Genomic DNA, 26,655 nt, shown 5'->3' with positions numbered 1-26,655 from the left:
ACAAAGAGCACAGAATTCCTGTGGCTTCCTTCTTCCTGCTGTTTGCAGCTGGAGAAGCTAATATAGGATTGGGTGAATGGTAATTTGGAGAGTAAAGGAAGATCACTGCTGAAGTTAGAAGGAAGGTATTTTTTTTCCAGGACACATACACACACACAAATACAAATACACAGCGTACACTCAGCTATCATAGTTTGTGAATGCTGTGTGACAATACTTACCAAGCATATTAAGAGTGCCTATAGTGTTGGTTTTTAGGGTCTTGATGGGATTATACATGTAATTGGGAGGTGATGCAGGAGAGGCCAAGTGATAGATCTGATCCACTAAAAAGAAAAAAAAGAAAAACAGAATGGCAAAAGGCTTCAATATACATGGAAAAAGCATCGTTATCTTCTCTTAAGCGGCATGCGGCCAAACTCACAGATTTAGACATGCAGTATATTAAATATGAAATAATTATCCAAACAGGAGAACATATGGTGTAAACGATATGGACAATTTTTTTATTGCCATTTGGTTAATTCCATATAGGCTTGCAATGGATATTGAAGAACAACACAAGATGAGAACTTAGCTTGTCCCAAATTATGAATTTGGTCAAATCAAATAATACCAGTTTTTGTCTTGGAACACCATTGTATTTACTGTAGTCTGTAAAACAGCTGCATCGTCTGGACTAATTTGTGTACCAAGATGCAGGCATACAGGGAAAGCTATTTCAATTTGAAATCTAATCTGGTGTAAAAAAAAAAAAGACGGGTTCTGTCATCATTTTTATTAACATATTTAGTTATTATTGAAGAATCGTGACTGTGAGAATACTCTTTCAGTTGTGGAACACTGAAGGAACAAGAGGACCTTCACAAGGGGAAGTGCAGTCAGTACTGGAAGTATGTGCGCACACGCACACACCCCCACACCCACACACACCTCTTCACTAAGCCCACTGGCAAAAGAAGGAAGACGGATAAATATAATGCGTAGGGGGATAAATGTATGTGTGTGTGTGTGTGTGTGTTTGGGGGGGGGGGGGGGGGGGGGGGCACATTCAGTTTCAAGTCGAATACCAATAAGGAGGAGGCATTATGCCACCATGATCAAAGTCAGCTATGGATTAGTAACTGATAATTCAGGCCTGTAGTGGACAGACTGGTTTTACCACCAGCACGAGTATAAGTTGCATAAATGCACGATGCACAAATGTTAAAACAAATCAATGTTAGACAGAAAAAAACATTTTTGGTGTAGTTTTTGGTGAGGTGACAATTAAAGGCATGCAAATTTCTGGATTCACTAATATAAAAGAGATGCATCAAGGCTGACATCTGTGATACAATGAAAGAAGGCATCAGGCACATTCAGCGGACAGAGAAGAGCTCACACCTGATATGTTCATGTGTTTTGAATGCATCATGAGTGCTATGCTTAATACTTCTTTAATGCCATTTTCTTAAAACATTATTCCACCAAGATGCTAAAATTCTCTGGTATAATTATGCATATTGTTATAAATAAAGAATAGCTGCACGAATTAGTAGACCAATCCACATAAAGAGCCTATATACAGTAGTACCGTGCAGAGATCATGCTAAGAATAATAATAAGAAATGTATGTAGAGGAGACCAGTGCATCCATACAGGATTTCAGAGTTTTTTGTGATTGTTGCGGCCACAAATGCTTGATTTCAGCTTTTTTCAAAATTCGCAAGGCAATTTGCTGAGTTTTTTGTGGAAAACTATTTGAATTGGCGAAATTGCAATTGCATGCATTTGTTGTCTTTCACAGTGATGTTTTTTGGTAAATGAGACCTTTTAGCTGTACTCATGCTTGACACACGTGAATCAAAGAGGTTTTTGGCTGAATGTGTGTTGTGATGTCACATGATGTGTCGACCCAATCTGCAGAAATTTTTAAACATTGCAAGTTCCTCCTAATATTGTGGAGTTTTTTTTATTTTGTGTTAATTTCTGCGATTGCAAAATCCTGGTGGGGACTGGGAGACATGTTGTTGCAAGTATGTACCTTTTAACATAGAGAACTGAATTCATATATTGTATGCAATACATCAGTCAATACATCAGTCCATAAAAAATAAAAAATAAAAATATCAACCTGTTACATGCAAATCCTCTAACAGAATGAATTTGTACCCATTCACATCTATTCAGATGGATATCACATGTGAACGTGTAGTATAGGTACCCATCCCTAGAAACTAAAAATAAAAGTCTGACATTATGAATACAAGAATGTCTGAACACATTGAGAAGAAAGAATTTATCTGAAAGCAACAATGTCTGTTTTACCGATAGTGCACCACATAAACTTATGTCAAAGAACAACCACTGTCCCTTTTCTTTGACTCAGCAGGTAAAATTATTTGTTCAAAAATTAAAGTACAAAATCAATATTTGTTATTTGAGTATGTAACGTTACTTTTATAAGACTAATTTCAAACGACATACTAATGTAGTATTATTGACACAATTTGAGAGAAAACTATTTTCTTGTACGGTTCCATGTGGAAATCTTTTGTATAATCTTTAATCACAATACCTTAATCACTGTATATGATCTATGTTGACTACTATTCATTAGTAATGTTATTTACATAGGCACAGCCATATATCCCTCTTTGCAAAGAGTTTAAGATCTCATTAAAAACCCAAGACGATTTTCCTTTTAATTTTTTCAGATAGTGCAGGAGCATGGGAATACTCACCTTCAATATAGAGTGGTTCCACCACATCATGGTTGATGAGCTCAAAGTTCTCATGACCAAGCCAGTGCTCTACATTGCGCTTGCGGCCAGTAAAAAAGTTATCGACCACTGTCACCTCATGACCGTCCATCATCAGTTTATCAGTCAGGTGGGAGCCCACAAAGCCTGCACCACCTGTGATCTACAGCCGGAGAAAGTCTATTAAATGATTTATTCAAAACAACTGCTGCTTCTAAGGGCTAGCTTCCATCAGCAAATACCATCCTATCATGTGACACTACTTATGTCTTCCAGCCATCCTTACATTTTATTAAAATGTACATACTGTACAGACATGTACTACTCACATGCTAAATTATCCATGTCAAATCAAATTATACTAATTTCCTCGCATCCCTGCCATTTCTCTTTGCCAAATCTATAGACTACAATTCAGCATCTGTTCACTTGATTCATTCATTTAGTGCACTAAATTGCTGCAGAAGCAACAAAAATGTGACAACACTTCAATTACAAGGTAGCACAAGTGCTCAGTATTGACTTGTTCTAATTCAATTTGTAGGAGAAAATGGCAAGCACACTTGTACTGAAGCCAAATATCACATTAACTTTTTCATTTGGAGACTTCTTTCTACTGCAATATCTTCCATTTCTGAGTGTCACATATATGACATCATACAGACTGCCTTAATTATCGCAGAACATTCCTGGGCCTCCAGTCTGGACTTTAGTGAAAATAGCAAAACAAAATTGTACGAGAACGTGTTGCATTCTTACCAGAATCCTCTTCCGATCCTTCTCAGAGAGAAATTTCACCGGTGGATACTTTTGTGTTAAACTGGAAAACAACAATCAAGATTTGAGAAACAATTGCTCCCAACTAAATGCCTGTGTAATAAGAAGTTGAAACTGGTGAGCATCAACAATGGCCTTGAGATCTAAATCACCTGCATGGACTAAACCATCATAGCTAGCTAACTAATGAAGCCCTCTTCATCCAGATTTCAACATGTCTGAAGATTAGGCAAGCCATGTTTTGCCAGTCTGCCAATACACATAATTTACGTGTCGAGAATCTCTGATGGGATGTTAAAGTTTAATTGGACTTCTGTATTTTAGCCCTGGTCCCTTGAAGCCTGTTAGTCTGCAGGCTAATCTGATGAATTATTAAACACTTTGTGCTTTCTCCAAGTCCCTGTTGAAGACACTTGCATATCTTCGTGTTTGTGCATTTTAAACAGCTGGCTGTCAAGTGTGTTAGTACCAGAAACCACAATATCCTTATTAAAAGTGAAATATTATTATACACCTGAACAACTGTGTCCACAACAAGGTGCTGTGCCACCCTATAGATATTCTATGCATGTTAATTCTATGCACCTTGACCATACTCTAATTCGTCCAAGCCAAAATACAGATAGAAAGCTCTGGATAGAGAAACACACTGCATATCAGTGAAGGCAATTAAACAATCAGTTTGGAAAAAAAACTAGACATACAGTTGAATGCAAATATACCTGAGCTCAAGATCCCGAATCTTCTCTCTCAAAGGTGCAACAGCCTGTAATCAGAAGGAAAAAAAAAAAATCAAAAAAGTTAGCAAAATAACAGATGACTTATATAAAATAATATAATCACGAACAGTATATAAAAGAAAATTAATTCAACAGATAAGTAGTGAATGCGTAAGAATAGTAAGTGTAATGGTTTAGCAAAAAATTAATTAAAAGTGAAATTGCAGATGGACGCCAAATTGAGGCAGATATGAAAAGTGAATAATTAAGGTTTAAACTTCAAACATCACTAATGGTGCCACCTCATATGCATGCAAAAATATGTTTAATCCCTAAGGTCAGGCAGATATGAGCACCACATTTTGCTAATCAGTTTCTTCCTTTGTTGAGCACATGCTGCAAATGAAAAGATAGCGGTGACTGGCTTAAATGTACACTCACAGAGCACTTTTTAGGAATGCCTGTACACCTACTCATTCATGCAATTATCTCATCAGCTTATCATGTGGCAGCAGGGCAATGCATAAAATCATGCAGATACGGGCCAGCAGCTTTGGGTAATGTTCACATCAACAATCAGAATGGGGAAAAAAATGTGATCAGTGATTTTGACCATGGCATGATTGCTGACTGATGCAATGGATCAGAAAAAAACATCCAGTGAGCGGCAGTTCTGCAGATGGAAACATCTTGTTGAAGAGAGAGGTCAATGGAGAATGGCCAGATTACTTCAAGCTGACAGAAAGACCACAGTAACTCAGATAATCACTCTGTACTATTGTGCTGAGCAGAAAAGCATCTTAGAAATGTACAAAAAGCCATGAGGCAAATTGTCTACAACAGCAGAAGAGCACATCGGGTTCCACTTCAGTCAACCGAGAACAGAAAGCTGAGGCAGTAGTGGACACAGGCTCACCAAAACTGGACAGTTGAAGACTGGAAAAAAAAATAGCCTGGTCTGATGAATCTCAATTTCTGCTGAGGCACACAGATGGTAGGGTCAGAAAAGGGCACCAACAGCATGAATCCATGGACCAAAGCTACTTTGTTTAAACAATCCAGGCTGGTGGAGGTGGTGTAATGATGTGGAGAATGTTTCCTTGACACACTTTGGGACCGGTAATACCAAATCAATCATCACATGAATGCCAAAGCCCATTTGAGTATTGTTGCTGACCACCTGCATCCCTTCATGGCCACAATTTACCCGACTTCTAATGGCTACTTCCAGTATGATAAAGCACCATGTCAAAAAGCAAAAGGCATGTGGTAGAACGGGAGATTCGCGACATATTGTGGAATCCATGTCATGAAAAATTGAGACTGTTTTGAGAGCAAAACAAAATGGGGCCCTACCAAGTATTAGTATAGTGTTCCTAATAAAGTATTTGGTGAATGTATGCTTGTAAGGTATGTTTACATCATTCCACAATTTCAGCACCCACACCTCACCACACAACTGCCTCTACAAAAATATATGCGAAAGAAACACCACATTTAATCAACAATTTTAAGAAAAGTCTAGGGCTGACCAATTAATCGTATTTTAATTGAGATTACAATTCTGGTGACCTAATTTTCATATAATCAGTTTTTTTTTTTCTTTAAACTTTTTGATAAGTTTAGTTAGGCTTACAATACAAGGGTGTATATTGACTATGGAGCACTAAATTACAATATTTATAAGTATCTGGCTGCACACTGCGGTGGCATAATGTTGAACAAATAAACAGACCTCCAGAAAGGCATTTTTTAAATTCAAATTTATGTCATTTATGTCAGATATCACAGAATCAGCACAGAAAAGTGTAATATTTTGTATTACCACACTAAACTCTCCACAGGGCTCGACCCCTCAAACACGGTCCCCTACATTCAACATCTTCACAGCAATGAACTGCTTTCATGTCACAATCATTTTATATTCCACCTAAACGGAATAACATTCGTCAATCTGTATAGAGTGTAGTGTTTCAATTATCACTCGATAACCCCATCTTGTATGTATTGCAAAGATTTGTAGTGCATGAAGGTAATGTCCCAATACCTTAGGAGACATGTACATATCATTTTTAAGAAACCAAAATATGTCTAGATAGTTTTTTATTGAGTATCAGTTGAAATAAACTGGAGTGACAGAGTGGGGGAAAAAACAGCTCATCTTCACCAACCTCATCTATCCTCTGATCAATCTTCAGCTCGCTATTCTCCTGAATCGACCTGTGTGAAAGAGAAACAGCAGAGCATTTAAGGCACAATTATGCCCATACCAACATACATTCTTTATGCCAGAATATCAGGCCAGTTTATTAATGATGAGAACAAATTGTGAAAGCATAAAGGTATCACAGTTATCATAAGCTGCATCATAATATACAGCCCACATGATGGATTGATCCATTGTAGTTGATAGTGAGTCAAATATTTATCTAATGGTTAATTAACGCCCAGGTGCATTTATGGGTCTATGGTAGTCATGTGAATAAGTCCAATTAAAATAATTCTTATTAAACAAATTAGGCACACATTATTAAAGACAAGTGCTTGGATGCACTGGTGCAGCAATTTTATTGTGAGATTTTAACCAATGTTGATTCCAACATCAAATTTGTTCACCTGATCTACATGAGCAATAAAGAGACAGGCAGAAGGCACACTGTAATGGCTGAATCTAAACCATTCATTAAAAGATCAATTGTTATCCTCCTTTCACCAAATTCTTTTTGTGATACATGTTTTAGCTATAAACCAAGCTTCACAGTTTTCTTACAATTTGATGTCAATAAGTGATTCTGCTGACTTTTAAAAATATCCTGTATTTCATTTATCTATCTTGTACATTATGCATTTGTGATATGTCTTGTCTATTGCACACAATTTTTCGACCCAGCATAAGTTGCACAAAGCAAACCATCTTGGAAGGTTTGTCATAGGTTTAGGTAAGCTGCAGTTTCCTTTTATTATACACTTGTATAGTAGCATAATGACAATCTTGAATTACTTGGACCGAGTGTAACATTCTTCTAAAATATATTATACAACAGAGAAAAATAAATTATATCAAAAAGGAATAACCCAGAGTTACAGTTTTACCTCATGTTGGTGTAGGTTCCCCAGACAGCTTTAAAAAAACAAGGGGGGGGGGGGGGGGTGGTGAAAACTTACATTAATAACTTTAATAACATGTCACCAATACAATTCAACACATCAGAAGTCTTATTTGAATCTCCAAGCAATATGTAGTCACCTAAAAAACTATACATCTGCCTTTGTGGATTAAATAAGCATCTGTTTACAAATGAAAATGCTTCCATAATAGGCTATACACCTCAGCCATCCTGATCTATCTATCTATCTATCTATCTATCTATCTATCTATCTGTGTGTGTAATATATGATATACTATGTTATGTATTACAATATGAGCTCTTATTTTTACTGTTTATTGTGTAATCCACTGACATTCCACGAATTTCAATTTTTTAAAAAAAAGCACAATATTATTTTCCCATTTAAATTCTATAGTGCTTAAGTACAGGCCAGCTCTCATGACAACGGAAATAGCAATAATGTAGAGGATTAAAGGTAATTTGCAGAGCCGTGCCAGGACACACCGTCCACTGGACATGTTTTCTGTGCTTTATCAGCATTATGTGCACTAATGCAATACGTCTGTGGAGCCAGTCAATTTTACTGGTCAACTGATACATCAGGTGATTCCTAATAATCAATACATTTTAAAGATCAGACAGATGAACTCACAACCTCAAGTCCATCTTTACTACTAATACCATTTACCTATTTCTAATGAAAACTGCAGTATCAATAAGATACAGTTTATTCTGGTAGCTGAAACAGGACTGAATATTGTACTGACGCATTATGAATAATTGTTGTACTGTCTTGTGCTGTTTGCACATGTGCACTATATGTAATCCTTTGTACGTCTTTGGAGTCTTATTTAGTTCTGCGTCGTTTCATGTAGCTCGGTGTTGTTTTATGTAGCACCATGGTCCTGGGTGAAAGTTGTTTCGTTCACTGGGTACAGTACTAGTTGTATATGGTTGAAATGACAATAAAGCCCCTTGACTTGAAACTGACAGATTTTGAAGGCAAATTTTTACTACTAAAAAAAAGGAAGCCATTTCTCTATGCTCCTATAATTTAATCCTGATATAGCATCACAAGGGTTTGGTCATTAACCATCAACAACTTTAATCACATATTGCATAAAAACAATGATAAATCATAAACAGCTATGAAAGATGTTCAGCACCATGGAGAGCAACTGATCATCATAACAGCTGAGCTTAAGTATTAATTAGTCCCAGGATTTTGTGATCTCAGAAATTATCGCAAAAATCAAGCAAACTCCGCAATATCTGGAGGATCTTGCAATTTTTCAAAATCACCGCATATTTGGGCCAAGATGCATCATGTGACATCATCACAACCCACATCCAGCCAAAGCCCTGTTCGATTCACGTGTGTCGAAAAAGACTATAGCTAAAGGGTCTCATTTACCAACAAACATCACTGCAAAAGTCCGTGCAAAATGGTTTTGTACAATTGCAATTTCACCAATTCAAACAGTTTTCCATTTTTCCATTTGGTACAATACACGTTTGTGGAAAACCCCTCCTCTGACATCAGTGCCTCATCTCACTGCTCTTGTGACTGAATGAAATCACCAAAGCCACGCTACAGAATCTTTTGGAAAGCCTTCCCAGAACAGTGGGGGTTATTATAACAGCAAAGGGGGACTAAATCTGGAGTGGGATGTTCAACAAGCACATGTAGGAATGACTGTCCAGTATGCACAAAAATTTGGCTAGATCACACATATTTAAAAGCAGCTATAGTGTGCAGCTAAACATTCTGAATGCTGCTACCTGCTGCACTACACACATTGACTGAGCTAAAATATGCTGGTGGTAGAACAATTTTTTTCACCAGCGTGCATGGATGATAGCCGATCTTTTCAGAATCAGGAACATGGAGGCATGTAGTATTTTACTCTCATGCAGGTGAGAGCAAGCAATGCGAGGACAGAACACCACATCTCAGAGAAAACATTGAGAAACAACTTTCCGACTTTTGGTCAAGAGTCCAAATATGATGCACAGACATGTTTAAAAGAGGATAAGGACTAGGCAAACACAATCCCCTCTCCTGGAATTCATATACAGTGCCCTCCACTACAGGGGTGCCAATAATTGTTGCACACCCATATTTAACAAAGATTTTTTGATAAACCTGTGTTTTGCTTTTGCATTGTTTGATATCCATCAGAGCAGAGTATTTTTGTGAATTTGAACAAAAGATCAAAAGGTTAAACAATAAAGAAAAATTTTCAGCCTTCTTTACTCATATTTACCAAGGGTGCCAATATTAGTGGAGGGAACTGTACATAACTGTTTCCCTTATTCTGTATTAATGCATTATTGCAACAAGCTAGCTAACTAGCTCTTCATGTTGTTACATTAACTTAGCTTCCATTTTCAACCTAATTAATGAGATTTCTGTGCAAACAAATAATTTGATATAATATTTGATATTATACTGATATCAGCTATGCCCAATGCTGATCTGATATGGATGAGCATTCTACTACTAATCAAACTAACTCTCTGCCAGCTTCTGTTGAGGAGTTATGCAAACCATCAGAAGTGTGATGGCAATATGCATTACCCATTTGTTCATAGGACAACATAGGGTAAATTCATGTTTGTTTACTAATTCAACTTAAGTCTTACTATCCCAAAATGTAAGCACTGCACACCAATCACCACTCACTTAAATTAAAGGACAGATGTGTCCCACAATACATAATGGTTTAAAAATGTTTACTTTTACTAAATAATATGATATAATCATTATTTCTATCCATCAGCTGCATTTTATTGCTGCCTTGTTGGAACACAATATTTTGGTGTCTGATGTCCCAAATACTTGGCCACGTTATGTGGGGAGTTCCAGCAGGCTGGAAACAAATCCCGAGGTGACACAAAGCTCAAATTTCATATGCAGATAGACAATTTATTTTTGTTTTGTTGATGCCATCCCTATTTTCTTTATATGAAAGCTATTTTTGTACGAGAGTAAGACTGTAGATGCCAGCTTCTACAGCAACAGAGGGCCTGAACAGACAGGCTACTACAATTTGTGTCCTGTGTTCACATACCAGATCTGTTTTTTTCCCCCCTCACTGAACATCAAGCTAGTTCAGGCTAAAATACATATGTGTGGATCTGATCAGAAAATATGTTAAATCTTGTTAGTATCAGGCTTGAGACTGATAATCAGTATTCAATCAGTGCATCCATAAAACGTCCACAAAACGTGTTTTTTGTGATTGTTGCTGCTAAGAATGTTTGATTTTGCTGGGGATTTTTAAAAAAAATTTGCAACACAACTTGGTGTTTTCTGTTGTTTTTTTTTGTTTTTTTTAGCTTTTTGGCTGAAAACTACTTGCATTGACAAAATTGTAATTGCACGAAAAACTGTTTTACACGATCTTTCACAGTGATGTTTGTTGGTAAACGAGACCTTTTAGCCGTACTCATGTTTGATGCACTTGAATCTAAGAGGGCTTTGCCTGAATATAAGCTGTGATGACGTCACATGATGCGTTTTGGCCTAAATCTGCAGTATTTTTGAAAATTGCAAGCTCCTCCGAATATTGCACCATTTGCTAGCGTTTGGATGAATTGAGAGCTGTCAGCCACGAGTATTTCCATGTATTTTCTTGGAAACCCTGTCTGACTAATCTTGCTTCCGTTCACTGAAGATATAAAATTACAACACCACCGTCTTTTACTGACGTTCAGTTACGTAGTGACAAACTGCACCAAGTGGAGACATTCGGGGCTAAAGAAAAGATCTTAAAACAAATATAATCTAAAAACAATATTATCAAGTAATATTACGATAGGCAAATGTGATATATTCTGTGCTTCCCCTGGTAAATTCAGCATCTGGCTCATACTCAGGATCTGGATCAATCGAGGCTATTATCATGTTCATTATCATCAAAATCAATAATTTGTTCGCGGACAGCTTCATCATCAGATCCACCATCAAACGATGGTAGTATTCGATTAGAAACTTGTTCTGCAGCAAATCGCTGAACCATGTCAAGTTTTGCAACTTTTTTTTTTTTTACGTCAATTATAATTGACACATTACATCATTATTGTTTACCAAACATTCCCTCCTTGAGGAATAAAAGAGAATTGCCCTTATTGAGCCTTGAGAAATTCAATATTGTCGCTCAGAAAAATATACTTACACTATCACATACCTCAGGTCAGTAACGTCCCTATAGACTTTTTACAATAAATTAATTATAAAACAGATATTCAACAATTGTATATATTTTTTCTTGTTATATTGTTAATAATAAACAGATTGACGGATACTAAGAAGGTGGAGGTCTAAAGTGAAAAAATGAATGGGGGGGGGTATTGAATGACTTCCCGGTTAGCTAATGACCCCAGGTACGCGTTTAACCCTCTTACCCCTTAGTTCCCACAGTATTATGTACCACAACCCTATATTCCCCATAGAAACAGCACGCCAACCCTGAGTTCCCAGGCCAAAATTGGCCCCAAAATCAACATTTTAATTTTAACATTTTTAGGCCTTGAAACAACTTATGATAGTGTATTTGTGTAATATTACTTTGAAAATGAAGCAGTTCAGTGTTTTTACTCCACTTAGAGCACAATTCTTAACTAGAGAAATGACGAAAAATGCTCGCTAAAATCCTTCTACTCATTTAGAAGTACCATACGAGCATCAGCGTGGTCAATGCCTTTGAATAAATTCAAATAAATAATAAATAAATAAATAAATGCATTTTAGTGCCAAAAGTCAAGTTTCTGGTGATAATCAGACCAGCAGGTAGTGTTTTCACGAATGCACAGAAATGGTTCCGTTATGACTCCAGACCCCTGCAGTGTCAGTCGCACTGGTTGATGCTGAAGATGAAGACGGATCAGGGTCTGAATCAGGAGAGTTTGCGTCTCTATCAGTTTCGGTTTCAAGATCGCCTGAACTTTCACTGCTGTCACTATCTAGAATCCTCGCTCTCGCCTGTGTAACTGTGTATATTTTCTTTTTTTTTTCACTGTTTTAGATGTACCTGTGTTCACTGTAGGTGTAACTTTAGCTGGAACACGATTAGCTTTTTGCTTTGGCATTTTTAGTTCACTTCTACTACTACACCAATATTCACGCTTGGATCTTCATCGTAATGCCGGCGTAATAACGTAATTACGTTGTGACGTCATGACGTCATTTCAACGTAATTACGTTGTGACGTCATGACGTCATCAACCTTCCAGGTAAAATTTTTTTTTTTAAAATAAGTAAGGAATTATAGCAGAGTAATAGTGGTACACCGGCCTTACGGGGATAACGTTTACACTATAAAGCCGCCATATCGGCCTTACGGCTATTTGGCATAGACGACCAAACCGGTATATCGTCCTTACGGGAATAGATCAAAGACAGGCAAGCCGGTTTTTCGGCCATACGGGGTAAGAGGGTTAAGGGCTAAACAGCCTATAGCGTTTAGCTTATCTCACAGCCATTTCAGATTCTAGAGAGCATTTGATTGGACAGAAAATCTGATGAGACACCGAAGTGCAGAATGATTTCATCAAACTCATTGCTTCATATTGGTGGTGGCTAAAGAGTGTAAATTTTGAAAGCATATGTCTTCTAAATGTGAATTGTGTCACTGTTTTGGAGCACAACAGCTTATAGATAACCTTAAAGCGCACCTATTATGGTTTTGAAACATGCCTAATTTTGTTTTAGAGGTTTCATTCAATAGATTTACATGCATCCAAGATCAAAAAACACTTTAATGTGCTCATAATTTAAATGGCAGCTTTACCTTTTTCCCCAGTGTCACAAACGACTAGTTAAATGATCTGTTCTAAAGTATTCATTCTAAACTCCTCCTTTCAGAGTGTATACTCTGCTCTGATTGGTCAGATGTGCCAGTCTGTTGTGATTGGTCTACCACTGTCAGCGAGCAGCCAATGAAGACCAGAGGCGGGGTTTTTTGTTACAGACCTATGTAGGTTAGTACAGGAAGTAAGTCTGGAATTACTAACGACTCGTTTCAGCTGTTCAGAATCGGTTCCTTCTTTTAGACTAATAACTCCATTAGTCGTGCGCTTTGATTTTTGAGATTTTGCACTTTTTACATTTTACTTTTTACAATAGCTCTATAACACACTACATGAAAGGTAATATTTGAAAAACCATAATAGGTGCACTTTAAGGCTGACATTCATACTAAAATCCACAAAACGTCCATTTTGATTTCAGGGGGACTTTAAAAGTTTCATTTGTGTAATAACATTAACAAGTAGTCATGTAAATCATGTAAGTAGTGTGCACTTACAGGCGATGTATGCGATGAGACCGAGGGCGACGAGGAGTTTCATAATTCTTCGGTTGATGACAGTAATGAACCAGTGCATCCGCATCATCTACATCAAGCACATGCAGCACCGAGGCCGGACCTTGAGCTCCCTCACAGCCACTGCATTATTCCGTCCTGAGTGACAAACGCTCCAGCACGGCTCTTACTTAAATCTCTAGCATTCACTCACTTCTATTACTCTCTCTCTCTCTCTCTAAAAAGAAAAAGAAAAGAAAGAAGCAGAACTCGCTTTATAGCTCTGGCGACTACAGGAGTCCACAGCATGTACATGTATAGACAGGTCAGGCTTCTGCGCTGCTAGTTAGCTGCTAGCTGTTAACTAACAGGCTAAAACAGTGACCGATAAACTTTTATCTCGCAAATAAACTGTTTAAACACTCACAGTCTTTTGTACGTGCGTCCCATTTACCGGTACAACAACAATAATAAAAAACGTTGCATTCTTCTCGGTACACACAAGAACTTCCTGCTAGCTTGCTAGTCAGGTCGACAGCGAGCTAGCCTACTACGCATGACTTCAACGAAGACATTTCACTTGCTTGTTTCTTTCACTTTTTCAAATAGACCCTGGTTTCGAGAAATGATCTGCTACTGCGACCTACTTCTTCAACAGCTATTAATAACCACAATAAGAGTGCAACCACACGCCGTTTTCGCCCCTAAGGTTTCAGAAGCGGCCATACACACAACACGAGCGATGACGTCAGCTATCGATTGCCTGTCCTGCCGCGGTAGCAACAAGGTTTAACTAAAAGGGCAGAACAAAATGTGCGTGTATTGTGTATTATAGCGAAGTCATGAACACTTTGTAAACACACACAAATGTTTTTTTTTTCATTTATATTGGTTTAAAACTAAAGGTAAGAAACGAATTCTTTACATAAGTGAGTGCGTATGCTGGTAGGGGAAAGTAATCGACTACAGATTTCTTGACCATGAGAACAGAGCTTCATTCATGGACTGCAGACAGCACAGCAGTATTCAATTCATACATAGGCTACTTCTTACAGTAAATTTCCATTTCACATACTTTTCCCTACACCAGCAGTTATGCTAGTGAAATGAAATATTTTCCTAAATAAAGAAAGGCACATGCGTTTAAATGTTCAGAATAGATGGTGATTATAAATGGCGAGTATTTAAAAAGCACACACACACGTGTATAATACATTTGAATGCAGATCTGCAATCATTCCGAACTATCTGGAATTAGGAGGCCAGTTTTCAGTATTACAAAACCGACTGTCAGAGATCGACTGCTATATTTTTATTAGATAACTAAATAACCCATGGACATTGAATCTAATATAGAATTAACTGCTACATTTATAGCATTTACAGGTATGTGCTTTATTGATAAGATATTTCCACATCTTTAAATCTCGTCAAACTTAGTGATTCAACTCTGTTACTGCTAAATATCTTAGTGATTCTTCACTCACACACACACAAATATTTTGGCAGAGTGCAAAGTACAAATCTGTTTGAACTGCCTCAAACCACTTCTTATCGGTACACAGAAGTGTGTCATGCTCTGCGTTTCATATATATAGTAGTGGTTCAGCACAAACCCTTCAGAGCGCTCTCATTATTCTATCCTGCTTTATTCTATCCTGTATTAACCATCTTTCTGTAATTAACCTTTTTTACCTTCAGAGGACGAGTCTGCGAGTGTTGTCTAATTTCCACGACAATTTGGCGTCTCCTGGCTGGACAACAAGCAAACCAGAGGACGTTCATGGAAAAGTTCATGGAAAATCCGTGTTGACACGCAGGCCGTTTGCCCTTTAATATGCAGAGCAAAATACCGATGCAGCCCCACCACTGACTGGTAGCAATCATCAAGAATTTAGAATTAGAATTTTATGAAGTCATTGTATATTGCTGTCTGTATGGAAGGGAGTCAATGATGACGGGGCGGCTGTGGCTTAGGTGGTAGAGCGGGTTGTCCACTAATCGTAGGGTTGGCGGTTCGATTCTCGGCCCACATTTCTCCACATGCCGAAGTGTCCTTGGTCAAGACACTGAACCCCAAGTTGCTCCCGATGGCAAGTTAGCGCCTTGCATGGCAGCTCTGCTACCATTGGTGTGTGAGTGTGTCTGTGAATGGGTGATTGAGACAAAGTGTAAAGTGCTTTGGATAAAAGCGCTATATAAGTGCAGACCATATAAGAAATGCGTGTATGACATTGAGAGAAGTATAACATGGAACAAATTCTTATAAGAAGTTCCAGGAATTTCGCCTCTGCAGTGGCAGAGATATTGGTGTTTCTTAGATCACAGCTTCAAAACTAAGATATATACTGATGGGTATATATATAGAGAGAGAGGGAGAGATAATAACAGTAAAAATATTTGCTAAGTAAAGAGAGTACTTATTAAGAAGCGCAAGAGGATCAGTATTTTTGCGGCGAGTTATTATTAAGTGGCATGCCCCATTGACTCATTCCATCATATCAGCGGTACACGATACATTTGGAAAATTTAATGCACAAGTAAATTTTAGTGAGATAAATAATAATAATAATAATAATAATAATAATAATAATAATAATAATAATAATAAAAAGAAATTATTTTTAAAAATAAGGGAAGAGAAAACTGTAAGTCCTACCAAATTGCTGTATGTGGACTCGTCCTCACAGGTAAACTCTTTTACATTCTTAAGGTTGCGTTATTGAACCTATAGGTTATATGATTAATTGAATGTCTAGAGATATGGCAGACATTTTGAACCTTTTCTGTCTGTGCACGAGAAAGCATATTAACTTGATTTTCATAGCACGTTAAATTGATTAAAACTTTGAAAGTTATAGACGCTGTAAAAAAAAAAGAACATATGGGAAAAATATGGAGCAAAGCACATCCTGTGACACATGCTGGTATGTACAGGGTGCTCATATGTTGATCCTTATGTCACATTTATGTGTGTGAATTATGGGGAAGGATGTTTGAACCAATATGATGTATGGGTTAAAGAATGTGGTTTCCTTGAAAAAGGTAGTTATAGTCTTAGACAGTTAGAACAACAGAAATTTAATTTGGAAGCAAAGTAGAGATATTCCTAAAAGTAAAAAAAAAAGAAGCACAGTTTTTGGCTGACTGGGAGGCATTTGCTGAATGGCAGAGTGTGGCACATAAAAGAGAGAAAAAATGTCAGGCAGGGCCCCCTTCTGTTTCTCAGTGTGCTAAATTGCAGAAAGCCGATCCCGACCTGGATTCCACCCCACCGCGACACCCACAGCCAGTAAGGAGGGAACAACCTGCAGTTTCAGAGGCACCTCCGCACAATGAAGCGGCCCAGCCTACGCCACTCTATCTGAACCTGTCAGAACTGAGCCACAACCCCCACCGAACTATGCGCCAGCTGTCCTATCTTCACCGGGTGCGTTACACACGAGATCCCAAGTGAAGGGACCAACAACATTGCTGCCTGAGGGCTTCAGACCAACAAAATCGGACAGCGAAGGGACAATGCACGCCATGGTAAATGCCCCAATTCTATAAGTGGCCAGAGAAGGAGGCCCTATGCTAGTTCACAGACCCTGTACATTGGAAGACTTCAGGAGCAGCGTGACGCATCTGCCGGCGCTCTGCGAAGTAGGAGGACGAAAGTTTGTGGATGAACTTCAGATATTCTGCGGAGAATTCAGACCCTCCACTCGTGAACTACGACGACTGCTCATGGCAAAACTCGGTCAAGGTTTCACGTGGATTCCCAGAGAACGATGTCCACCTGATCAACCCACTGTGGGATGATGGAGTCAACGCAGGGTACAGAGCACAAATCACGGCACTCCAGCAGTGGCTGACGAACACCTTTCCTGTGCGACTGGACATGACAAAAATAGCAAAGTGTAAACAACAAGACTCAGAGACTGTATCACAGTACCTGTCCAGGCTCACTGAGCTCCATGACGCAAACTCAGGCTTGGAGAAACCTGATGCTCTGGCAGATGGGCAGGCGGCCATAATAGCATGTGAGGCACATCTCAGAAACAGATTTATGAATGGCATGAAACCAGGAATTGCCACTATAGTCAAACAACAATGTATTGACTGGAACACCGGAAACCTCACACAAGTGGAGAGGATGCAGAGAAGCTCCTACGAAGGGAAAAGGAAAGAAAGATGGCATGGAGAGGAAAATCAAAAGGACACGGACGAGGGAGGCCAGGTGGCAACCCCCATAGATACAACTTCACATGTTTTATCTGCAGAAAAGTTGGACATGTTGCAAGAGACTGTCCAGAGCAAAAGCAAACTGACAGGCGGAGCTAAGGGAAGGGTGAGGCACCTGGGAATAGAAGAGGTGGCATCAGACACCCAAACTATCAGTTAGCTCACAAAGAACAGGAATATATGCACACACCCACATCCAACATTAGTCAGACTGACAATTCAAAAATGTCTGATCCAGTCATGACCATTAACCTTTTAAAGTATAATGCCTCTCCTTTTACACAGTTAACATGTATATCACTTGTAGTTAATGGGCAAAGTGTCACATTTTTGGTAGATTTAGGAGCAACATATTCAGTAATGAAACACTTTGAATTAAAAGAATCTCCGAAAACGGTCACTGCGCTCCATGGATGTAACAGGACATTCAGTATGAGAACGTTTCTCTGAACTGCTAGTTTGTGAATGTGAAAATGGGAAAAGAGTAACCTACCAATTCCTAATTTCATCTTCATGTCTAGTCAGTCTATTGGGCAGGGACTTAATGTGTGTTTTACACTTGAATTTGATGTCCTCGCCTCAGGGAGTAACAATAACTGATGACTCATCATTGGGATATAGAGCTCTGTGTTTATCAGTCGTCCAAGCATAACAAGCCTAGAGCCTGTGCTCGTTTGTTGACATTGGCACATGATAAAATGAAGGACAACTGTGTTGATTTTATGCTGTCCTCTGCCCTTCAATGTACAGCGCAAGTGCATGAAAGAAGAGACTTTAATTTTGAGAAAGAATGGTTTATTGATATCCCAGAAAGCGAAGAACTGTACCTATATTGGTGTGACAAATTTTGTGCATGTTCAGTCAAATTGAGTGACATGCAGTTGTGTGTATTTTTTGTTGTGTGTACATTATTGAAGGCAGGTCAAAAAATATAGCATGAACAAAATATTTTTTTATTGTGACACAAACAATAATGAAGACAAAAACAGAAATCGTGAGTGTACATAAGTCCCCCCCAAGTCAATACTTTGTAGAGCTACCTTTTGCTGCAGGCACAGCTGCAAGTCTCTCGGGGTATGTGTCTAGTTTAGTACATCTAGCCACTGTGATTTTTGCCCATTCTTGAAGGCAAAACTGCTCCAGCTCTTTAAGTTAGATGGGTTGTGCTGGTATACAACAATCTTCAAGTCATTCCACAGATTCTCAGTTGAATTGAGGTCTGGGCTTTGACTAGGCCATTCAAACACATCTAACTGTTACCTTTTAAACCACTACATTGTAGCTTTAGCAGTATGTTTTGGGTCATTGTGCTGCTGAAATTTTAACCTCCATATCCAGTCTCATATCTCTGGCAGACTGAAACCGGTTTGGCAAACCCCAAATGTGTTTCTTTTTTTTTTCTTTAAGCAATGGCATTTTTCTGACCACTCTTACATGTGGAGTGCACGGCTTAAAGTGGTCCTATGGACAGATACTCCCTTCTCTGCTGTGGCTCTTTGCAGCTCCTTCGGTGTTATCTTTGTTGAATCTCTGATTAATCCTCTCCTTGCCCGGTCTGTGAGTTTTGGTGGGTGGCCTTCTCTTGTTAGGTTTGTAGTGGTGCCATGTTCTTTCCATTTTGTTATAATGGATTTAATGGTGTTTCATTGGATGTTCAAAGTTTGGGATATTTTTTTTAACCCTGAGCTACACTTCTACACAACTTTGTCTCTGATCTGTTTGAAGAGCTCATTGGTCTTCTTGTTGCTTGCTTCGTTGTGTTGCAGACTCAGGAGCCGGTGTATTTATATTGACATCATGTGACAAATCATGTGAAACTTAGATTGCTCAGGGACCTTATTATTATATTTATTATGACATCTGAAGTTAATTGGTTGGACCACATTTTATTTAGGGGTTTTGCAGTAAGGAACCAGCACCACATCAACCTGCAGTTCTCACCTGGTTTCCCAGTGAAGCTAAGCAGGGTTGAGCCTGGCCAGTACCTGGATGGGAAACCTCCTGGGGAAAACTAAGATTGCTGCTATAAGTGGTATTAGTGAGGCCAGCAGGGGGTGCTCACCTTGTGGTCTGTGTGGGGCCTAAAGCCCCAGTATAGTGAGGGATACTGTCACAACAGCACTGTCTTCTGCATGACATGTTAAACTGAGGTCCTGTCTCTGTCTGGTCATTAAAAATCCCAGGACACTTCTCCTAAATAGTAGGGGTATAATCCTGGTGTCCTGGCAAAATTCCCCCATTGGTCCTTATCTATCATGACCCCCTAATAATCACCGTCCTCGAATTCCCCTCTCCAACAATAGCTGTGTGTGTGTGGTGGGAGTTCTGGCGCACTATGGCTGCTGTCATATCATCCCGGTGGATGCTACACACTGGTGGTGACTGAGGAGATTTCCCCCATACATTGTAAAGTGCTTTGAGTGTATAGGAAAGCGATATATAAAATGTAACTGTAACTGACTAACAAAGAATACATATGAACACTTATGCATTCAAAACTTTTCAGATTTTTTATTCGTTTTTTAAATAAGGTATTTTTTTCCCCATTACACTTCAACAATTTTGACTATTTTTCCAGTTGTAATGCAACAAAACAGGAAAAACACCTAGGGGGTAAATACTTTCGCAAAGCACTGTATTCTTCACCTTTTCACCTTCTGGTTACTTTTAGTCCTAATCATTCACACCAGAGGCAGTTTATATGAGAACATGCAAAATTCGACATGGACAGTAACCCGAGCTATGAGACAGCAACTCTACATAAAAATAGTAAGTTTCTCATCGAAATATGATTTAATTGCTTAACGTCATTGCTGTTTACTAGATTGAATTATGCAGCGTGAGTGTGATCAATTCATGTAATATTAACGTGATTAATGTGAGTAATATTAATGTGATTAACAATTACTTTATCTCTTCGATCTTGAACTCACTGCGAGCACAGGGTTTAATTTTTATTCAGGGCTTTGGAATTGCATGATCAAATCCTGTTGTTTGGACGAAAAAAATTGTGTTCATGTAACTTAGTTCAATCATGTGGAACCGATGTACACCTTTTTTTTCAGTAAGGAAATAAAATTCTTATCGGTTATGAGTTAGTAATAACAACTTTGACATGGAAATGGTACTGTGAATTCTTAGACTTCTTCTGAGTCCCGATCAATGTTGATCAATGATCATTTGAATTACTTACTTCAAAATAATGGACATTCGCTTCGTTTGTCAAGTGGCAGTTTGTCAGTTGTCAGCGACTACTGTAGCTACAATTCTGTTTTGTTGTCCTGTGTGTTCATTAATCTGTGTAGATGTTGTCCTGTCCTGCACTCATCTCACACTTTTGTGTATCTGCACTTTATGTAGTCTTGTGTAGTGTTGTGTGTTGCATCGGTCCTGGAGAAATGACATTTTATTATAATGTATACAAGCTGTATCGAGGAATGTCAATTAAGAACCCACTTGTCTTGACTTGACTTTTATATTTTCACTGATACCAGCATAGTGGAACAATTTTAACATTGCATGGGTCCATTGTAACACCAAAAAAATCTGTAAACTTCCATCATTACATCAAGAAAAAATCTATGTTAAATGAACTCTCCCTGTCTGCATGAATTGTATGCCATGTGTGCTATACGTCACGTAGTAGGAAGCTCTGGACTCCACTTCCCATCAGCCACTGCACTGCACTACATGTCACATGACCACCTGCACCTGATTCACGTTTTGGTTAATGAGCACTCATGGGTATATATAGTCCTTGTCTGCACTATTAGCTTGTCTTTTGTTGTCTTAGACTACTGTTGTTCATGTCTCGATGTTTGTTTCTTGCCACAGTGTGTTTAGTCAAGTTTTCATAGTGTCTTTGTTTCATAGTACGTTTGGTTAAATAAATGTCTTTATCTGCGTCTGCATCTGCTTCTGGCTCAACCATCCAAATTGTGACAGAATGAAAGACCAACAATCAGAAGCAGCAGATCTTCCGCTGAAACATGGATGCAGCAGGAGAACGGAGGAGACGCGGAACCCAGAAGTCGACGCCAACCGTCCCCGCTATGGACTCCGTCCACTTCCCACAATGGACATTTATGGAGCTTCCGGACCCATTTGACGGATTTTTCGGTGCCCCAGAGTATTTCCTGGTAGACTGTCAATACTACTTCGCCAGTCTGTTAGACCCTAAGCCAGAGGAGAGGCAATGGCTCCGGTTTATGTGGTCCTGGTTCTTTGGACCGGCCCGTCAATGGGTTCAGCTCAAACTGGAGAAGCACTGTAGGAACCTGGACGGTGTAGAACAGTTTGTGGGGGATTTCATGTTGCGATTCGGGAGTCCGGAGGCGAAGGAGGAGCTAGAACAACTTCTCAGGGGTGTAAGTCTGGAAGGCGAACCTGCCCTGCCGTTTACCCACTACTACAGGCAACGTCATACAGAGCTCAACCCTGAGATCCAAGCCAAGCCTCCAGTCAGGAAAGTCCAAGTCCCAGTCAAGTCTCATGTCCCTGATGTCCAAGTCCCAGTCAAGTCTCGCGTCCCTGAGCTCCAGGTCCAGCCTCCAGTCCCTGAGCTCCAGGTCCAGCCTCCAGTCCCTGAGCTCCAGGTCCAGCCTCCAGTCCCTGAGCTCCAGGTCCAGCCTCCAGTCCCTGAGCTCCAGGTCCAGCCTCCAGTCCCTGAGCTCCAGGTCCAGCCTCCAGTCCCTGAGCTCCAGGTCCAGCCTCCAGTCCCTGAGCTCCAGGTCCAGCCTCCAGTCCCTGAGCTCCAGGTCCAGCCTCCAGTCCCTGAGCTCCAGGTCCAGCCTCCAGTCCCTGAGCTCCAGGTCCAGCCTCCAGTCCCTGAGCTCCAGGTCCAGCCTCCAGTCCCTGAGCTCCAGGTCCAGCCTCCAGTCCCTGAGCTCCAGGTCCAGCCTCCAGTCCCTGAGCTCCAGGTCCAGCCTCCAGTCCCTGAGCTCCAGGTCCAGCCTCCAGTCCCTGAGCTCCAGGTCCAGCCTCCAGTCCCTGAGCTCCAGGTCCAGCCTCCAGTCCCTGAGCTCCAGGTCCAGCCTCCAGTCCCTGAGCTCCAGGTCCAGCCTCCAGTCCCTGAGCTCCAGGTCCAGCCTCCAGTCCCTGAGCTCCAGGTCCAGCCTCCAGTCCCTGAGCTCCAGGTCCAGCCTCCAGTCCCTGAGCTCCAGGTCCAGCCTCCAGTCCCTGAGCTCCAGGTCCAGCCTCCAGTCCCTGAGCTCCAGGTCCAGCCTCCAGTCCCTGAGCTCCAGTTCAAGGCTGCCGATACGCCCAGCCAAGCTCCGCTCACGCCACAGTCCGCCGACACGCACCGCTCACGCCACAGTCCGCCGACACGCACCGCCAAGCTCCGCTCACGCCACAGTCCGCCGACACGCACCGCCAAGCTCCGCTCACGCCACAGTCCGCCGACACGCACCGCCAAGCTCCGCTCACGCCACAGTCCGCCGACACGCACCGCCAAGCTCCGCTCACGCCACAGTCCGCCGACACGCACCGCCAAGCTCCGCTCACGCCACAGTCCGCCGACACGCACCGCCAAGCTCCGCTCACGCCACAGTCCGCCGACACGCACCGCCAAGCTCCGCTCACGCCACAGTCCGCCGACACGCACCGCCAAGCTCCGCTCACGCCACAGTCCGCCGACACGCACCGCCAAGCTCCGCTCACGCCACAGTCCGCCGACACGCACCGCCAAGCTCCGCTCACGCCACAGTCCGCCGACACGCACCGCCAAGCTCCGCTCACGCCACAGTCCGCCGACACGCACCGCCAAGCTCCGCTCACGCCACAGTCCGCCGACACGCACCGCCAAGCTCCGCTCACGCCACAGTCCGCCGACACGCACCGCCAAGCTCCGCTCACGCCACAGTCCGCCGACACGCACCGCCAAGCTCCGCTCACGCCACAGTCCGCCGACACGCACCGCCAAGCTCCGCTCACGCCACAGTCCGCCGACACGCACCGCCAAGCTCCGCTCACGCCACAGTCCGCCGACACGCACCGCCAAGCTCCGCTCACGCCACAGTCCGCCGACACGCACCGCCAAGCTCCGCTCACGCCACAGTCCGCCGACACGCACCGCCAAGCTCCGCTCACGCCACAGTCCGCCGACACGCACCGCCAAGCTCCGCTCACGCCACAGTCCGCCGACACGCACCGCCAAGCTCCGCTCACGCCACAGTCCGCCGACACGCACCGCCAAGCTCCGCTCACGCCACAGTCCGCCGACACGCACCGCCAAGCTCCGCTCACGCCACAGTCCGCCGACACGCACCGCCAAGCTCCGCTCACGCCACAGTCCGCCGACACGCACCGCCAAGCTCCGCTCACGCCACAGTCCGCCGACACGCACCGCCAAGCTCCGCTCACGCCACAGTCCGCCGACACGCACCGCCAAGCTCCGCTCACGCCACAGTCCGCCTTGCAACACAGCCAGCAGAGTAACCTGAGCATCTGGGGCTTTCCACTGCAGGGGAGGCACACCTTGCTGCGCAGTCCAGAGGTGAAGGCTGGCCCAGAAATTTTTTTGGGGGGGGGCAATGAGGACAGCAGAGCCCCAGCCTGAGGCCTACGGGGAGGTCTCAGCTGTGGAGCTCTCACCTGAGGTCAACATGGTGACCTCAGAGGGACAGGCCGAGGAGGCTGTCCCGCTGCCCTGCACAGCCGAGGAGGCTGTCCCGCTGCCCTGCTCAGCTGTGGACGTCGCCCAGCCTCCCTGCTCAGCTGTGGACGTCACCCAGCCTCCTTGCTCCATGGCAGATAGTGTTCCCCTCTTCTGCTTCGAGGAGACTCCCGCTCCTCTCCCTGGCCGCACGGAGACCCACGCTCCTCTCCCTGGCCTTACAGGGGACTTCGCGCTGCCTTCTAGTTCAGCTGGGGACGTTGCTCCGCTTTCAGGCGCCGACGAGGACGTCACCCTGCTTCCCTGCTCCGCCGAGTACAGTGCTCTGTTTCCCTGTTCCGCCGAGTACAGCGCTCTGTTTCCCTGCTCGGCCGAGGTCGTCGCTCTGCCGTCATGCTCCGCCGAGGACGTCGCTCTGCCGTCATGCTCCGCCGAGGTCGTCGCTCAGTCTCGCCGTTCAGCGGAGGTCGTCGCTCAGTCTCGCCGTTCAGCGGAGGTCGTCGCTCAGGCTCGCCGTTCAGCGGAGGTCGTCGCTCAGCCCGCTTGCTCCATGGCAACTAGCGTTCCCCCCTTCTGCTTCAAGGGGACCCACGCTCCTCTCCCTGGCCGCACGGGGGACTTCTCTCGGCATTCCAGTTCAGCTGGGGGCATCGCACCGCTTTCATGCTCTGCCGAGGAAATATTTCAGCCTCCCTGTGCCATTGTAGAAGCTGCCCGGCCTCCTGGTTTTGTGGGAGACATTTTCTCCAGGGGGCCAGGACCACCAGATGGAGGACGTATAATTTTGGGCGCTCCGGGAGTAGTGCCCTTGGGGGAGGGTTCTGTCACGTAGTAGGAAGCTCTGGACTCCACTTCCCATCAGCCACTGCACTACATGTCACATGACCACCTGCACCTGATTCACGTTTTGGTTAATGAGCACTCATGGGTGTATATATAGTCCTTTTCATAGTGTCTTTGTTTCATAGTACGTTTGGTTAAATAAATGTCTTTATCTGCATCTGCATCTGCTTCTGGCTCAACCATCCAAATTGTGACACTATCTTTGAGGGTAGCTTGGAGAATGCTGCACATTCTGAGAAGGAAGACCATTTAAAAAGCTGGTGTGATAAAAAAAAAAAAAAAAAAAAGTGACAGGCAATTGACATGGCTGTTGCCTAGCACAGGGGTTCCTGAACTTTTCCAGGGCAAGGCCCCCCAAATGGCATTAACATTTGACTGAGGCCTCCCTTTTGCCAGATGTCTTTAAAACATGTTAAAAATACAGACTTCTGGAAATACCCCCCCCCCCCCCCCACACACACTTTTTAATTAATAATTACATCTTTACATTACATTGCATTAGGAATTGATTGTGTGTGTGGTTGTCTGAGAGTGAGAAAGAGAAAACACTAGTGGGAGGGATGGGCACACCAAATTGTTGAGGCCCCTCAGGCGCCCCCTGGCGGCCCCTAAGAGGGCCGCGGCCCCCATTTTGAAAACCACTGGCATGCACTCAGAAAATTCTACCCTCATAAAGATGCATGCACAATGATACACAATGCAACTGATGATGCAGAATTCATAAAGACATCCTTTTTCTCCCCATTTTCTTTTTTACAATTTCCTTTTTTTTTACATCACAGTAACCGTAACTATAAAAGGATAACAAACCTTGTTCATCCTTAAAAGCACGGAAAAGAGTGGGTTCACATGTCTTTTGTCATCTTGAGACCTTCTCAAGCAGGGTTATGCATTATTTAAACAGGTATTACAATTGTACCACAGGTTACAACCGTGCTTTCTCACAACCTTAAAAACATAAATCTCATGCATAAAACTATGTTAATGTAGTTGGTGTAGATCTGCACACATTTCAGTTTGAAAGTGGAACATGATAAAGGAAAAAAATATATAATAATAATAATAATGTTTTTGTTGTTGTTGTTAATGTTAAGTTATAGTCATGTGCAGTTTGAGAATGAACAGGCTCTTCTTAGCTGAACACTGAGAACCATTTGAGCCTTGTAGTGAAATATAATCGAAATGCTTCCCTGGAAACCTCTTTTCAACATCCCAGCTTTTCATAGGTGTGAATAATGAGACGTGATGGACTCCCAGCTGTGTGTATGAGGTAATGTGATGGAGGGAGGATCCGCTGCACTCCTGCTTGTT

General features: G+C 42.0%; 1 protein-coding gene across 3 annotated transcripts in view; it reads right to left on the bottom strand.

Moving 5' to 3' along the window:
- The window catches only part of uxs1 (UDP-glucuronate decarboxylase 1), a 30,157-nt gene extending 14,670 nt beyond the window's left edge, over nucleotides 1-15,487 (bottom strand). The window contains exons 1-8 of one of the 3 annotated variants that reach the window (XM_053680908.1): nucleotides 15,354-15,487; nucleotides 13,662-13,896; nucleotides 7,334-7,361; nucleotides 6,412-6,460; nucleotides 4,244-4,287; nucleotides 3,504-3,564; nucleotides 2,727-2,907; nucleotides 222-326 (exon numbers count right to left, since the gene is read on the bottom strand). In XM_053680908.1, the coding sequence (XP_053536883.1) occupies nucleotides 222-326; nucleotides 2,727-2,907; nucleotides 3,504-3,564; nucleotides 4,244-4,287; nucleotides 6,412-6,460; nucleotides 7,334-7,361; nucleotides 13,662-13,749 (556 nt within the window). In that variant the 5' untranslated portion in view covers nucleotides 13,750-13,896; nucleotides 15,354-15,487. Of the gene's footprint in view, nucleotides 1-221; nucleotides 327-2,726; nucleotides 2,908-3,503; nucleotides 3,565-4,243; nucleotides 4,288-6,411; nucleotides 6,461-7,333; nucleotides 7,362-13,661; nucleotides 14,427-15,353 lie in introns of those variants that run through there. The other 2 variants (XM_053680907.1, XM_017470618.3) reach the window with 2 other exon arrangements.
- Between the last annotated feature and the right edge of the window lie 11,168 nt (nucleotides 15,488-26,655).

This window comes from Ictalurus punctatus, chromosome 6 (genome assembly GCF_001660625.3).
Source record: "Ictalurus punctatus breed USDA103 chromosome 6, Coco_2.0, whole genome shotgun sequence".
NCBI classification, from domain to species: Eukaryota; Metazoa; Chordata; class Actinopteri; order Siluriformes; family Ictaluridae; genus Ictalurus; species Ictalurus punctatus.
The sequence above is the reverse complement of the archived record's forward strand: the minus strand, read 5'-3'. Positions and strand labels throughout refer to the sequence as shown.